This window comes from Chlamydotis macqueenii, chromosome 5 (genome assembly GCF_036417535.1).
Source record: "Chlamydotis macqueenii isolate bChlMac1 chromosome 5, bChlMac1.mat, whole genome shotgun sequence".
Classification (NCBI taxonomy): Eukaryota; Metazoa; Chordata; class Aves; order Otidiformes; family Otididae; genus Chlamydotis; species Chlamydotis macqueenii.
The window spans coordinates 38,856,929-38,870,406 of NC_141560.1; the positions used below are offsets into that span (position 1 = coordinate 38,856,929).

At 44.2% G+C, this 13,478-nt stretch overlaps 1 protein-coding gene across 2 annotated transcripts in view; it reads right to left on the minus strand.

Annotated features, from left to right (window-relative positions):
- Window positions 1–647: 647 nt before the first annotated feature.
- Window positions 648–13,478, minus strand: part of LOC104483709 (deubiquitinase DESI2) — a 59,710-nt gene continuing 46,879 nt past the window's right edge. The window contains exons 5-6 of one of the 2 annotated variants that reach the window (XM_086750127.1): window positions 8,779–8,838; window positions 648–3,776 (exon numbers count right to left, since the gene is read on the minus strand). In XM_086750127.1, coding sequence (XP_086606253.1) covers window positions 3,534–3,776; window positions 8,779–8,838 — 303 coding nt within the window. In that variant the 3' untranslated portion in view covers window positions 648–3,533. The remainder of the gene's footprint in view (window positions 3,777–8,778; window positions 8,839–13,478) is intronic. The other variant, XM_086750128.1, reaches the window with a different exon arrangement.

The following is a 13,478-nucleotide window of genomic DNA, read 5'->3' on the forward strand; positions in this document are numbered from 1 at the left end:
TCAGTGCTGGGGGACCGGCTTACCCAGGGCCTCTGAAAGCACAACTCTCCCTTTTAAAACTTCGTAACAGTCACAGACTCAGGAAGAGGAAGCCAATTGACCAAAAAAAAAATCATTAAGAATAATCTGAAGTTTAGACAGTTGCTATTATTGATACAGACGTGCTGAGAAGAGCGGTTATCACTTACCTCTTTCCTCTCACCCTAACTTTCCCTACAAACAGTTTGTATCATTACTCTAATACTCCAGCCTTAGGCTAACCTCATCTTCAGTCTAGCTGTCCCACCTAAGTAGTATTAGCTCTCTGCTAGAGACGTAACCCACAGCTGCTGATGCCTGCGTGCAGAGCATTCCAACTTCTAAAAGGGCACCAAAAGTCCTGGCAGTAAGAAGAATGGTTAAGAGTTTGTGCCAGTGCCATGGGGTGCTCTTGTTAAGATTCATAAGCTGCTCTCTGGTTTTCGTTGATAACTGTTGGCATCTAAAATTCTCCCATGGTGTTATGCTCTAAAACAGCAAGAGAAAGCAGATGTGTAACTAAATACAAACATGATAATTATATAATAACAACTACAATTTTATAATAATTGGAAGGATAAGAAAAGTGCCTGAAACAAACATGCTGTGCCAGAGATGAACAGTAAATTAGACTTTTAAAATGTCTTCATGTTTAATAATCTAAAATGCTGTTAAATTACAGAGGTAAAGCTATCATCAATATATATTTTATTTCCACAGTGTCTCTTTGTTCTTGTCATTGTTGGTTGGTCACCTTGAATAGAGAGGGCTGGGGACAATCACTTTTGAAGACTGGAATATATTCTGGTTTTGATTTACAACAGAGGTTTGATGCCTTCTTGATGTGACCCATATTGTCATAAACAGACGGACAAACATAAAAGTAGATAAATAAACATCTGGTTTTTATGACATTCACAGCTCACCCCAAGTGTTGTTCCAAATACTTCAAGCACATATTCATGTCCCAAAGGAGGCTGAATGTAGCTTTCTTGTCCAGGTTACCATACAGCCAGTAAAGCGTTTTTTACTTTGTGAAATACTGTGAGAGAGCTTTCCGTGTGAAACGTGCCCCTGGAGCCCTGGTTGTCTCCTAGATGTATACATGATGCTTTATCTGGAGCTCAGGTGCAGAGCAGAGACACGAGGGTGATAGCTGGCTGGCTTTTGTCACATCAGGAACCAGGTGTTTCTGACTGCGGTTTCCCTGGCCTAGGCAAAAGCTCTGGGTAAACCTCTTCTCACTTTTCTCCAGAGAACGACCTAAAAAGAGATTTTAAAATTCACTGCACATAGCGTGCTGCTGGCTATTGGCAGGCACCCTGGGAACTTCAGACAAGTGAAGCTTACACTGCTGGTTTAGGCTGCAATGACCATGACTGCAGGGGAATAGAAAGTGCAACAGTACATTGTGTGACATGGTTTCTGGGCAGCGGGACAAAGAACAGGATGGAAATCTTATTAAAGATCCCTGGACAAGCCAGAGTAGTCAAGATTGGTGCTAGGCTGGATATCAGGAGCTGCAGAATTGCTCACAATGCAGTATTGGCTGTGAGCAGCCAAGGTTAATAAGGAACATGACTTTAGTTCAGTACAGAACTTGCAGCGATTTGTTCAGAGGATGAAAATGAGAGGCATGTTGTTAAGGTTTTGTTGCCCAAACATAACGTCACTTCAGGAGACAGTGGAGTGAGGCCATCCTGTGAGTTATATTTCCGTGCAATAAATCTCTCCAAAGTCTCCTGCTTCACTAAGAGTGTGCACATGTAAAAAACCATTCAGCACTGTCTGTGCAGACATGATGTACATCATAGCCAAGACCTTCAGCCCTGAAAGCACACACTTGGGTATACCTGAGCTAAAGAAACAGCTGGTTGGACTTAGCATGCTATTGCTACCAATAAAAGGAAACAGCCACCCATCTTAAGGGCTTGTAGTTCTTTCTGGATGGAAGGTGGAAGTCCTGATTTGGTAGTAGCTGCTGAGAACAGCATTTCTAAAATGGCAACCCCCTCTCAACACTGTGCCTGTTCCTTTTTCATCCTCCTTTGTGTAGCCAAGAGGAGTTGCAAGGGAGAGAGAGGGCCTGGATTTCCCCTTTGATTCTCTCCTGTATCTTCTGACTAGAACTCCTAGTGAGGTAATTGAGTGGAAGAGTTGGTGTACTTGTCCTTTCCTCCTCCTCTGCTTTCTCATCAGCTCTCAAAATGAGCATAAATTCATCCAAGGACTTGATTCTTGTTGAGAGCTAGACTGGAGAGGCCAGCTGTGCCCATTTTTCATGCCACTGAAATAGTGCACACAATGGAAGGTGCCATGGTGGCCCATGCATTGAAAGGGTCATCCGCGCTTTCCAGATGTGGCCCTAAGTTTCCCCCTCCACCTCCAAAAAGGGAGGAGGAGGAAACAGATTGACATTCTTTGGGTTCGCCACTTATTTTTTACCTTCTTGGGTTCACTCGAAAATAGGCTGGGGAAAGATGGCTCTGGAGCCATGTTTTAAGTCTATGAGTGCAGGAGGAAAAGCTGAAGGAAATACTGACCTTTGCAATAGACTGTATCTCCTCCTCTTTGTGCTCAGGAGGGCCGTTCCCCTAAAGACAGACAGTAAATGTCAGCTAGGAGAGAGATTCCCCAGGGAATCTGGGGAAAAGAAAAGGAAACCAGAAATGCTGCCTAGAATTAGGGGAACTGAGAGGGATCTGTGCCAAAATGCACCAGTAAGGTCAACAGTCATCTCTGCACCTACTTAATAGCTGCCTCTAAGCACTAGCCCCATCCTCTTCTTGACCCCAAAGAAAAGCCACGGTAACACATTGATTTTCTAGGTTCTTTGTTATTATTTTCAAGAGCAGGACTGTCATTCAAGCTCTCAAATTTGAGTACTCTTCCCATTTGAGTACTGAAAACTGGTGGTTGTAGAACAGCAGCACCTTTCATTTGTCCTTCACATGAGTTAGAAACCTGATAATTACAAAAAGGATGGGGCTGAGTGGAACTTGTTGCTGGTCTAAGAGATGAGAAGGTTAATTTCTGGCTCTGCTTCCTTCACTGTGTATGGGCAGGAGATTTGTCATAAAGGAATGGCAAACCCAGCCAAAATAGAGAGGAGGCTGCTGGGGTCATATGGATAGGGGAAGAGATAAAAAGATAAAACACTTCCAGAGAAGGAACATCACAGTATGGTGCCCCCCTGCCCATACATGTGCTCTCATGCCCAAGAGAGCCAGCAGTTCTCCATGGATCGAGGAGCATGGGGGCCCTGGGAGGAGAATCCAGTTCAGTCACCGCACTCCTCAGTTCAGCATTGGGGTTCACAGTCATTTTGCCAAGCAACTGTAGTGGCAGCCCTTGGAAAAGAGACTGAAGCTTCACCTCCTTAGTAGAAAGCGTCTTCCCTCCCCTGTGCTGTCCATTGAAGAAGAGAAGAGAGAAACTAAGGTGTGCGAAAGGATGTGAGAAAGAAATAGTACAAGAGAGAGAAGGGTGTTATTTGAGGACGTACTGGGCACAGTTTAGACTCGAGTATGTCTACAGGTTCGCGATGTGCCTGAGGCAGAGGGGGCTGCGGAGGTGGAAGGAGACTCCTCATCTGTTGTGTCCCCTTGCTCTTCCTTCTGGAGGCCGAGGCTGATGTGGCTCTGCAGGGCTGCTGGGGTCAACCACTCCTTGGGGAGGCAGCTCTGGAGGAAAGGGATGCATGAGCTGAAGTAGGCCAGGCGGTTCACCCAGCGAGGGATCTCTTTCCCACATAGTATCTGTGGAGAAAAACAAAAACGGAGCATGGTTAATAGTACCAAAACACGTGCGTGGTGGCAGTGTCATCCCCGTCCGCACCACCACCTCAGCAGGGTGAATTCCCTGTTGCTCAGAAGAGAGCTATTTGAAATGCAGGGAACATCTTCTGCAGTCAGAAACAGCTCTAAATGCAAATGACTGCACAGCTGCTCGACGTGCACAGAGAGCCCTGCCAGCCATAGCCCTTATCGGCATCATAGCAGGGACCAGAGAAAACAGTTCATGGCCCTCAACGGCTTTGGCCGCTCTGTACTCCAGGCAGTTCATGGGTAAAAGGACAGGCCTTCTGGTGCTTCTCAACCAAGACAATGACACTCGTTTTCCAAGTAGCTCAAAAATTTTGGAAAAATATTTAGGCTGTTGCTGGCTAGACCTTTTGGAGCTCAGAAGCTGAGCCTGACTGATAGATGGAGGCGCTGGTCTTGCTGCTCACTTTTCTTCCTTGGAGTGACATAGCAGGTCAGTCAAGTTATAGTATCTGGGAGTCCTTTTCCTATCCTAGCACATCATTCTTTCTGCTCATGTAATATTTCCTAAATGTGAGAAGGCAAGAAACACACAGAAAAAACGCTAGCTTCCCACTAGGCCTGTGTTTCATCATAGATGCTCCTGACACTGATCTGGGTTACGCTCTGCTAGCACAGATGTTGTTTTCCAAGGTTATCTTATATTCAGCACAATGAAACAACCTGCTGCATACGGCAGCTCCTTTCTTCTGTTGCATTTGACCACACATACATACAGATGCCAGATTTTAGTAGCTGTTTCTGGCTTAGGCCACATGAGGAAAGTTTCCTTTTACTTTTTACCATTTCCCTCACCAGACACAGATGAGGCATGTGGAACTGATCAGCTAGGGTGCCTCAAGACCCTGTCTTTAGTAAATACACTGCCTCTGTGGCCCTACACCAGTACACTAGAGCCTGAAGTCCATGGCAGACACAGTAGCCATAATACTCAAATTCTCCTTCCATCCCAGTGCTGTCTCCCATGGAGCAAGACAGCCAGGGAGGAAAATCAACCCTGTAGATCTTGTCCCACAATTTATGTGGATTAGTGGTTCCAGGATTGTCCCTACTGCATCTTTGGCCAATACTAAATTCCTTTCCTCTTCCTCCCACCCTCTTCCTATCTAAAACTACGCTTACTTTTATATTAATTACTGCAAAAACTAAGAAGGTCTTTATCTGTAATCCACTAAGGAGATTATTTGGTGAGATACCTGTTATTGACAATGGAAATGCAGCGCTTAGAGGTTTCAAGAGATTTTCAGGGAGCACGACTGGAGCAGTTGCTAGAGGATGGGCTGTGCCACATTACAGTTGTTGTGACTGATGACCGCCTGGTCCTTCATGCATATGGCCTGGGCAGAACAATCTAAGCCCCACTCCAAAAGTCACCTTGGGGATAAGGGAATTAGCTTCCTCCAACAGCATGGAGATTCCAATGAGGTGTGGAGAGGGTGGTAAACCTGTGACTGTGCTAATTTGACTACAGAACTCACTTTATGTTGACATGCATTGTTTAAAACTCAATGTGTGAAATTGAAGACATTATCATTAGGTATCAGAGAATGAGCAGAGCCATTTAGCTGCTAAAATTACTTGCAAGCATAGACTGTTCTTCACCTAATACACCCCAAGGACTTTTATTTCAGTTCTTACCAGTACTGCATTCTACTTAACCTCAGATACAGCTATATGAATCTGTATTTTTGAAATTTTTAATCTGGGGACAATTATTTTATTAGCAATTCTTTATCTCCATCCAGATCCCTGGTTTCCATTGCTAGAGCCTATAAGCAGATGACCTCTCCACCTGCATTTAAGACTCGTTCATAGATATATCTAACTGTTTTCACAATAATACTGCTGAATTTTAAAAATTATATTCAATATGTTTTACTTGAACATTGAACCTAAGCCAAAGCCAAAGAATACAGAACAGTCACCTCAAGATTTTGTAGCATTTCTCTTTCTTCCTCTCCAGTAACTTAGGCAACATATTGCCAGTGTAGAAAGTGACTCAGTTTAGGTTCCTTCTGATGTATGCATAGTTTAGTTCTCAAGCAGTCATAAATCTTAATAAAGACTTCCCCCTCCCCTCCCCACCCCCCCCCAGATATTAATAAAACAAAACCAGGGTATGATTATTTGGAAAATTAGCTGAAACAACAGAACAGCACAAGGTAAGACAGCCTGAAATGGAAGTACTGTTTTTAAGAGTTAGCTTTCTTTTCTAAGCAGATCCCCTAGCAACTGAAATAGCACTTCCCAATGTGGAAGCAATGCTGAGATGTTTCCCTTTGTTTTTGGGAGCTTCTTCACCCAGAATGAATCAGTGAGGCAAGGAAGAGCCAGAAAAAGAACGGAGATGTGTGGGCATCAGGCCGTCACTCAGCAAAGGGCAGTTTGTGGAGCTTAAGGATAATGATGAAATCAAAGTGGTTTCCCTTTCCTCAGTCATGCTTGTCCTCGACTCTTGTCAATGAAGCCTCAGGAGCAAGAGGACAACATCAGGGAATGCCACTAACACTACAACCTGCTCCTGTGTTTTTCACTCCTTGCCATAGAGCATATTGTGCTGGAACATCCAGCAGTACTTAGCTAATGGAGAAACAGCAAATAAACCTGACTGCAATGGGATTAAGCCAACTGAGTTTAAATAAAACAGCACAAGCAAGATGAAGTGGGTGTTTTCCAACTGCATATGAAGACACAGAAAAAAATCTACCTGCAGCAGCTCTACAGGGCAATTCTCAACTGAAAACCTCACACTGGAACAATAAACTCACAGAAGCTGTTACCATCCATTGTTTCCAACAGCAGAACTCTTTTTTAGAGGTTTCTTGAGCTTAGGATTTTAGGGGGTTTTGTCTTGTTTGCCAAACAAGTGGGGTTTTCTCTTTTGAAGGGGATAAACTTTTCTGTGATGGATCATGTACTTGTCCTGTCAGACTTAGCAGATAAACTATTATGGGTTAGAAATCACCGGTCCTAGCCATCATGTCAAATTAATACACCTGTAGTGGAGCCTGAGCTTGACACTTGACAAGAAACCAGCTGAGCCTCTTAAGTTGACTGGAGAAGGAACTTTAAAGAAATTAACAGAGTCACAAAAAGGAGAAGCCTATGTGAGATACAAGTCTGAAATGTAGCTCAGGGTTTAGTTATAGCTTCTCTGAGGCAGAAAAATGTTTGAGATGGGAAACCCTGTGGAGTACATGAGAGACTGGACTACTAGCAGCAAAATCTGAAATGCTTCAGCCCATGTAGGTCTTCCCTAAGCTTTGCAAACCGCCTGTGAGTAGTGTCCAGCTATCATTGCCAAGCATAGCTCTTCCTCATCTTTCTGTCATTGTCAGGTCCCTGAAGGGGTGAGTTATTCTCACCCACAGAGGCAGCCAGTCCCTACCACAGACTGAAATCCAGCATTTTGGATAGTGAGCACAGCTTGTGATTGCCCACCAAGAGACCTGTCCCTGTTTCAGGCAGAAACTTTGGTGGAGGCTGTGTGTACTTGCAGCTTCCACTGAGTGGCACCTCGTGATAGACAGCCAGGTCTCCCACACCTGCACCTTCTGGGGTCTCTGCCTAAGAGCTGCAAATGACCCAGCTGGCACCTGCAGAGTCAAGTGGAAACAGCAGTTCAGACACCTGTGGCTGAAGCCACATGTGAGGGAGAAATGGGACATGAAAGTTTGGGTGCTATTTCTGGGCAGTTGTGAAATCCACAGCAGGATTTCAACTCATCAAGAAGTACCTAATTCGGGATACAAAAAGATCCTCTAAGCATCTTAAGCTGTGTCATTTTGCACTAAAAAGTCACTGGTTAAAATGTACAAAGTGCCATGGGAGTAAGGACTGCGCCCATCACTCCTCCCTCCCCTAAGTGCCCATAGAACTAGGCTTAGTTGCTCAGCAAGGCCTCAGAGCTCCCTGCAAAACCCTACTCTGGGCAGGGAGCTGCCTAGCAGCTGGGAAACATGGGTTTAAATGGAAGGCCACAATGGGAGAAGCCAAGTCTTCTGCCTTCTAGAGGCAACACTATCAACGTGCTGCATTTTCTGAGGGCTTTGGATCTATGGGCATACGCTAGACATTACCTGAGATGATAGTCTAACAGGCTGAGCCCCTTTGAAAATAAAGTGAAGGGCTGATTAGTTGTAGATCCTAAGAGAAAGCTCTTGAATGCAATAGGTACTGCGCTGTGCTGGATGATGCAACTGGGGCAATTCAGGCTGTGCACAGAAGTACAACTCAAGGCACTTTGGAGGTTTTTTTTTGAAGGGAGCCTTCCCAAAGGCACCATGTAGTGCTCCAATCCATGAAAATCAAGATGAGCAGAGGCAACATTGCATTCCTCAAACAATGCATCCTAATTACTTCAATTCTTGTCTTCAAACTGAGGCTCGGAGAGTTCAGCACTGAACATCTGCTGAACCACCCACTGCCACTTCCACTTAGCAGCCTCGCTAAAAATGAGACAGCATTCTCACAGGGCATGTATCCATTTGAGCTACTGCACAGTACTCCCCTCAGTGTGTCTTAGAGAATGCAAAGGGCTTTTATTGGCACCCGAGAAGTCTAACACACACCCCAGAGCACTTTAAGAACAAAGCCTTTAGAGCCCAAGGGGAATCTTTCCAGTGTTTGCATGAGTTGGCTCCTATGAGGCCTAGACAATACAGCACAGATGATGCTGATCAGAATTTCAGAAGGCCATTAGATACAAACCAGCACATCTGCCCAGGCAAAGCTTGCAGGCTGTGCTAGAGTAGCCAAAAACCGTATGTAGAAAGGGAAGTGTGGCAATGCGATCAAATTAGTACTTGGACACATCTTTAATAAACCCAATGCACAGGGACATCATTTTTACCACCTTTGAAAAACTAAACTGGTAGTATAACTGCCCAAGGCTGGTGTAGATAAGGAAGTCTGAGTGCATCAGCGAGGAACGTACCTCTATCTCTGCTCTCCTGATGAGCTGCTGCACATGGTGTATAGGCTGGAAATAACATTCCTGAAAGAGAACGGACATACAGCCTGGACACAACTTCCAGCAACACACCTGGAAGCACAGTCTCACCTTGGAGAGGCTGGCATGCTAGCATCAGTTGCTTGAAACAGATTTATTGTATAGTTACTGTGCAAAAGCAGCAATTTCTACTCTAGGGAATATAACTAGCCTGTGGGGATCAACAGAATAGATGAGGGGGGCTGGTTCACTGGGCCGTGAAGCTGCATGCAGCACGCGTTCAGCAGACAGGAATAGTCTGCGTCTTGCAGGGGAAAGGGCAGAGCTGAGAAACTGTAGATGAGACTGAATGAGCTCAGTAATGAGGCTGCGTTCTGGGAGGTAGCATCCCGAGTCAAAGGCAGGAAGGGAAAAATATTTCAAATTAATTTCAGCAACTGTCTAAACTGCCCCCTTCTCCTACACAATCCCTTTTTGTTCCACAGCAGACAGGGCACTGCTACTTCTATGGGTCCTCCCCAGGACTGCAAGTGTTTCTGCTGCGTAAAGCAGAAGCAGCATCTGCACCGTCTCCCTGAGACCAGCCAGGAGTGAGGAGAAGGGAAAGCACTGAAAGGAGGGACTAATACCCATGGTCTTGCTCCCCTTGTGATGGTACTGGGAGTGCATCAGTCACTTCTGTGGTCCTGTGGTGGAAGGACAGAGCTGCATCTATGCAGGAGTCTGCATACAGAGAGATGCCAAGAACAGAGATGATAGAGTAGATAGTTAGCTCTGGGTCAAATGAGACAGCTGTCTTATAGCACCTCAGCATTATTTCAGCTTCACTGGCCAGACCACCCATAGAGAGGCATGGTGGCTGCAAATGTGACATCTTGATGAACCACATTCAGAGCTGAATTCTGAGTGGCATCACTGATTAGTTGTGTACCAACAATGGAGTACGGCCATACCCTTTTTGAGCATGAAGTTTCTTGTAACCAGCACTTATACATACAGCCAGCAGCTGCAGGATGACAAGGTAGGCGGCAAGTGCCTGCATAACAGATGACCATTTTGGGAACACTAAGTATAATTAAGTCTGGGCTTGTTAGTGACGTTTAAAATAATGACTCTCCCACCAAATGAATAAGCAACTGCAATTCATTTATATTATCATGATGGTGTGAAGAGGAACTACCTTTTCCTAGCGGGTGCTGTTTAGAGACCAGTGGCTGAGAACCGCTGTTGTCTAATAGCGTCGTCCTTTCCAGTGTTATGGATGTGCTGAATGTGAACAGGCCAAGCCATATGCATAGAGTGATAGATATCAAAAGCATCTAATTTTTGTTAAACAGCTAACCGAGAAAATCCTCAGTTTCAGTCTCAAGCCTTGTTTCCTAACATTAGTGAGCAGCAGGCTACTGCGGATGGAGATACATTGAGAAGAGCGAATACAGGAACTCATAGGAACAGGGAAAGACCTTCTGTCTGGCAGTGTTGGCAGGACTCCTAAGCAAAAGGTTCCAGTATCTAAATCCTATGAACACACTTAGACAGTTCATTTACACTCCTGACACTTTTCATTTATCAACAGGCAGCTGGTGAAAAGGACAGAGTTTTTCCTTGCCATCTTCTTCTGCAGAAAGGAGGCAGGCATCTGTTCTCAGGCATTTGCACACACAAAGGCTCAAAGGCTCCATGATGCTGTGACTAGAGATGAATTCCTCAGATAGTACAAACTAACTTAGCTCCAAGGTATTGTGCTTATTTACAACAGGTAAGGACAGAGGGCTTTTGGTTTGGGAAGACCAAATAAAATAAAATAGATACTGCAAAACACCCACATTTACACCATCCCCAAAGAGCTTTAGATGGGTTGGTTTTTTTTTTCAGATTCACTCTTAAAATATCTTCACATTTAATATTTTTGGCTAGATGGATCACTTAATAAATTAAGGTCAGGTTGGACAAGGCTCTAAGCAACCTGATCTGGTTGGAGATGTCCCTGCCTCTTGCAGGGGGGTTGGACTAGATGACCTTTAAAGGTCCCTTCCAACCCAAACTAATCTATGATTCTGTTCTATTATTCTAACTGCAGAGGCACATGTGGCAAAATCAGACCATTTTCAAAAAACTGAAATTATGTGCTAAAAACCTGCCCCAAGGTGGGGGATGCTGATTTGTCTTTCAAATTACTTGCCACCTCATACTATTCCCCTGCACAGGTAGATGGATAGGGGAAATAGGATGAACTGAGAGAGTTGAAAGATCCATATAAAAGTTATTCCACTAATTGTTTTTGTTGGGCTATAAGACTCAGACAGCAAGGCTAGAAAAGTTAGTGACGGAAAAAGATGTTTATATTTTCATAGCAGTCTCTATTCCAAGGACTTCCCAAATACTTCATAAATCATAACTAATACACAAAATACACCTAGAAATCTCATTTTGCCACAACAGAGAAGCCGCATCTGGAATGCAATATAAGCAGTTTATTAACCACATGCAGTCAAAATTGTGCATACTTACAGGCAGAAACAAGAGAAAAATGACATCCATCTGAAACCATGAGGATAATTTCTGGGTGCAGGACGTCTTTATTAATAAGCTTCTTCTAAACGTATGTGGCAGTTAAAAAAACAGAAAACAAACACAGCCAGTTCCCCATAGAGCTAACAACACTCAAAGACTTCTGCAATGAAGCAAGTCTTGCCACCAGCTTCAGTGAGGACCGGCTCAGGCACTAGGAAATAAAGCTTTCCTAACACTCTTTCATACTCTGTCATTGTTTGTTTGGTTTTTTTTCGTTTCCTTCTCTCCTTTCTGTCTGTTGGGAGCATTGTGTCCCCCGCCATTAACAGAAGCACACGTAGGCTTTTACGCAACAAAACACCCATCTCCTCCTCTACAACAGAGGCAACTGAAACACAATTGTTGACTGAGGAAAACACGGGTATTACTTGTCTATTTAGAATCTGCTGAAGGCTGGTTTACAAAAGCTTTTGCCACTTCTGGCTGTGACTCAAATGCCACCTGAAGCTCCCTTCTCTGGTGTTTAATCCTTTCCCTCTGATAGCTTTCAGGCTAACGACAGCTTCCTAGTTTTCAATAACATTATGATGAGAACTCACACGTGTCTGGGGATGGATCTGAAAAGCTTTAGGCTTGAATTATTCACTGATGATTAAAAAACTGCCCTTGTTTTGTCCTTGATTCAGCAAATCTGCCTTTATCAGAGAATTTACTGAAAGTCAAGCTCCTGTAAGGAAAGCAGGATTCTGATGTAAGTTTGTTATATGCCTTGGCTGAAAAAGGACAGGTGAATAGCCAGAAAAGAATATGCACTGGCTACCATCTCCTGTCACTTCAGCACACCTCCACACCCTCTACCAGTAAAGTGAGATCCCTCTGTTCTACCAGAGCTCTGACCACATTGACAAAGGACAACCAAGACCAACTATCAACCAAGCCATACCATCAGGGAAGTATACATCAGACATAGCTCTAAAGCCAATCACAGAGATATATTACGCTGCGCTTCAGTTACAAGAGATGTGTGTTCCCTGCTAGCACACTGATACACGATGTACAAAGCCTCTCTCTGCTACTATCAACAGGACAAATCTTTACTAATAATACAAAGAAAAAGGGAAAGAAGCTCTAGCATCCAGCCTGGATGTTATCTGCATGCAAGCAAGCCTGATTGTACCAAGATCATTCTCTGAATCCCTGGGAAATTCCGATCGTGTGACTTCACCAAGCACTTCCATCCAATCTGGCATGCAGATTCAATAACATCACTGTGGTGTCAGCATCAATAGTGGGTATGCTAGATGCCTACTTCAGTCTTCTGTAACAACCAGGTTGCAGGATTCACTGCAGACTCTAGCTGTAATTTTCAAGGTATTTCCTGTTGGAGACCATCCTTTTAGGCTGATGTGAGACAGTCCTGCTGACTTCAGGAGGCTGGGAGCTATTTACCTCCCAGGTTGATGGAGCAGCTGCACTACTGCAGCTCTAAGACTCTGGCTGCAAAGCATTTGACTGTGCCAGGGTCTGTAATCCCTGCCCTGTAGAAGCCAACCTCATCTAGGATGCTAAAGAATTTTCCAAGGCTGACCTAAGCCACCGTCAGATGCTTAGGAGACTCTCTTGCCCTCCTGTGTCAACAAAGAATGGGTCAAGCTCACTTAATTAACCCCCAGGTCTATTTTCCAGGGCCCCTTCAGCCCAGGAAAAAGACCCCCAGTTCCTCAAAATATTTTTCTCTGTCTGGAAATTTCTGCAAATCCTACAACTTCAAAATGAGCTTTTAAAACCACAAGCATAGAAATTATGATTTAGGCCTCTCTCTTCTCCTGCTGAAATGTGTTATCTCACTGTTTATATAAATAAGGAGAGGCTGAGGGTCTCCCTGCTCCAGAACATCTTGTGGCTGATGTTGAGAAGAATTTTCACTGAAACTTAGGGGAAAAGGTTAAAAAAAAATAAAATCTTTAGTTCAACTTGCTCTCCCACACCTCAACAAGCACATGTTTCTCTCTATCCAGGAAGCTCTCAGTTACTTGAGGATTAATATGTATCTCCAGCTAGTTCTGTTTGAAATGTCCTAGAAAAAGTTTAATAAAACTGTCAGATCCCTCTAAAAGGCTCTGCTTTTGGTGACTTGGTTTACTCTGAAAATCCTAGTTCAATTCTAATAA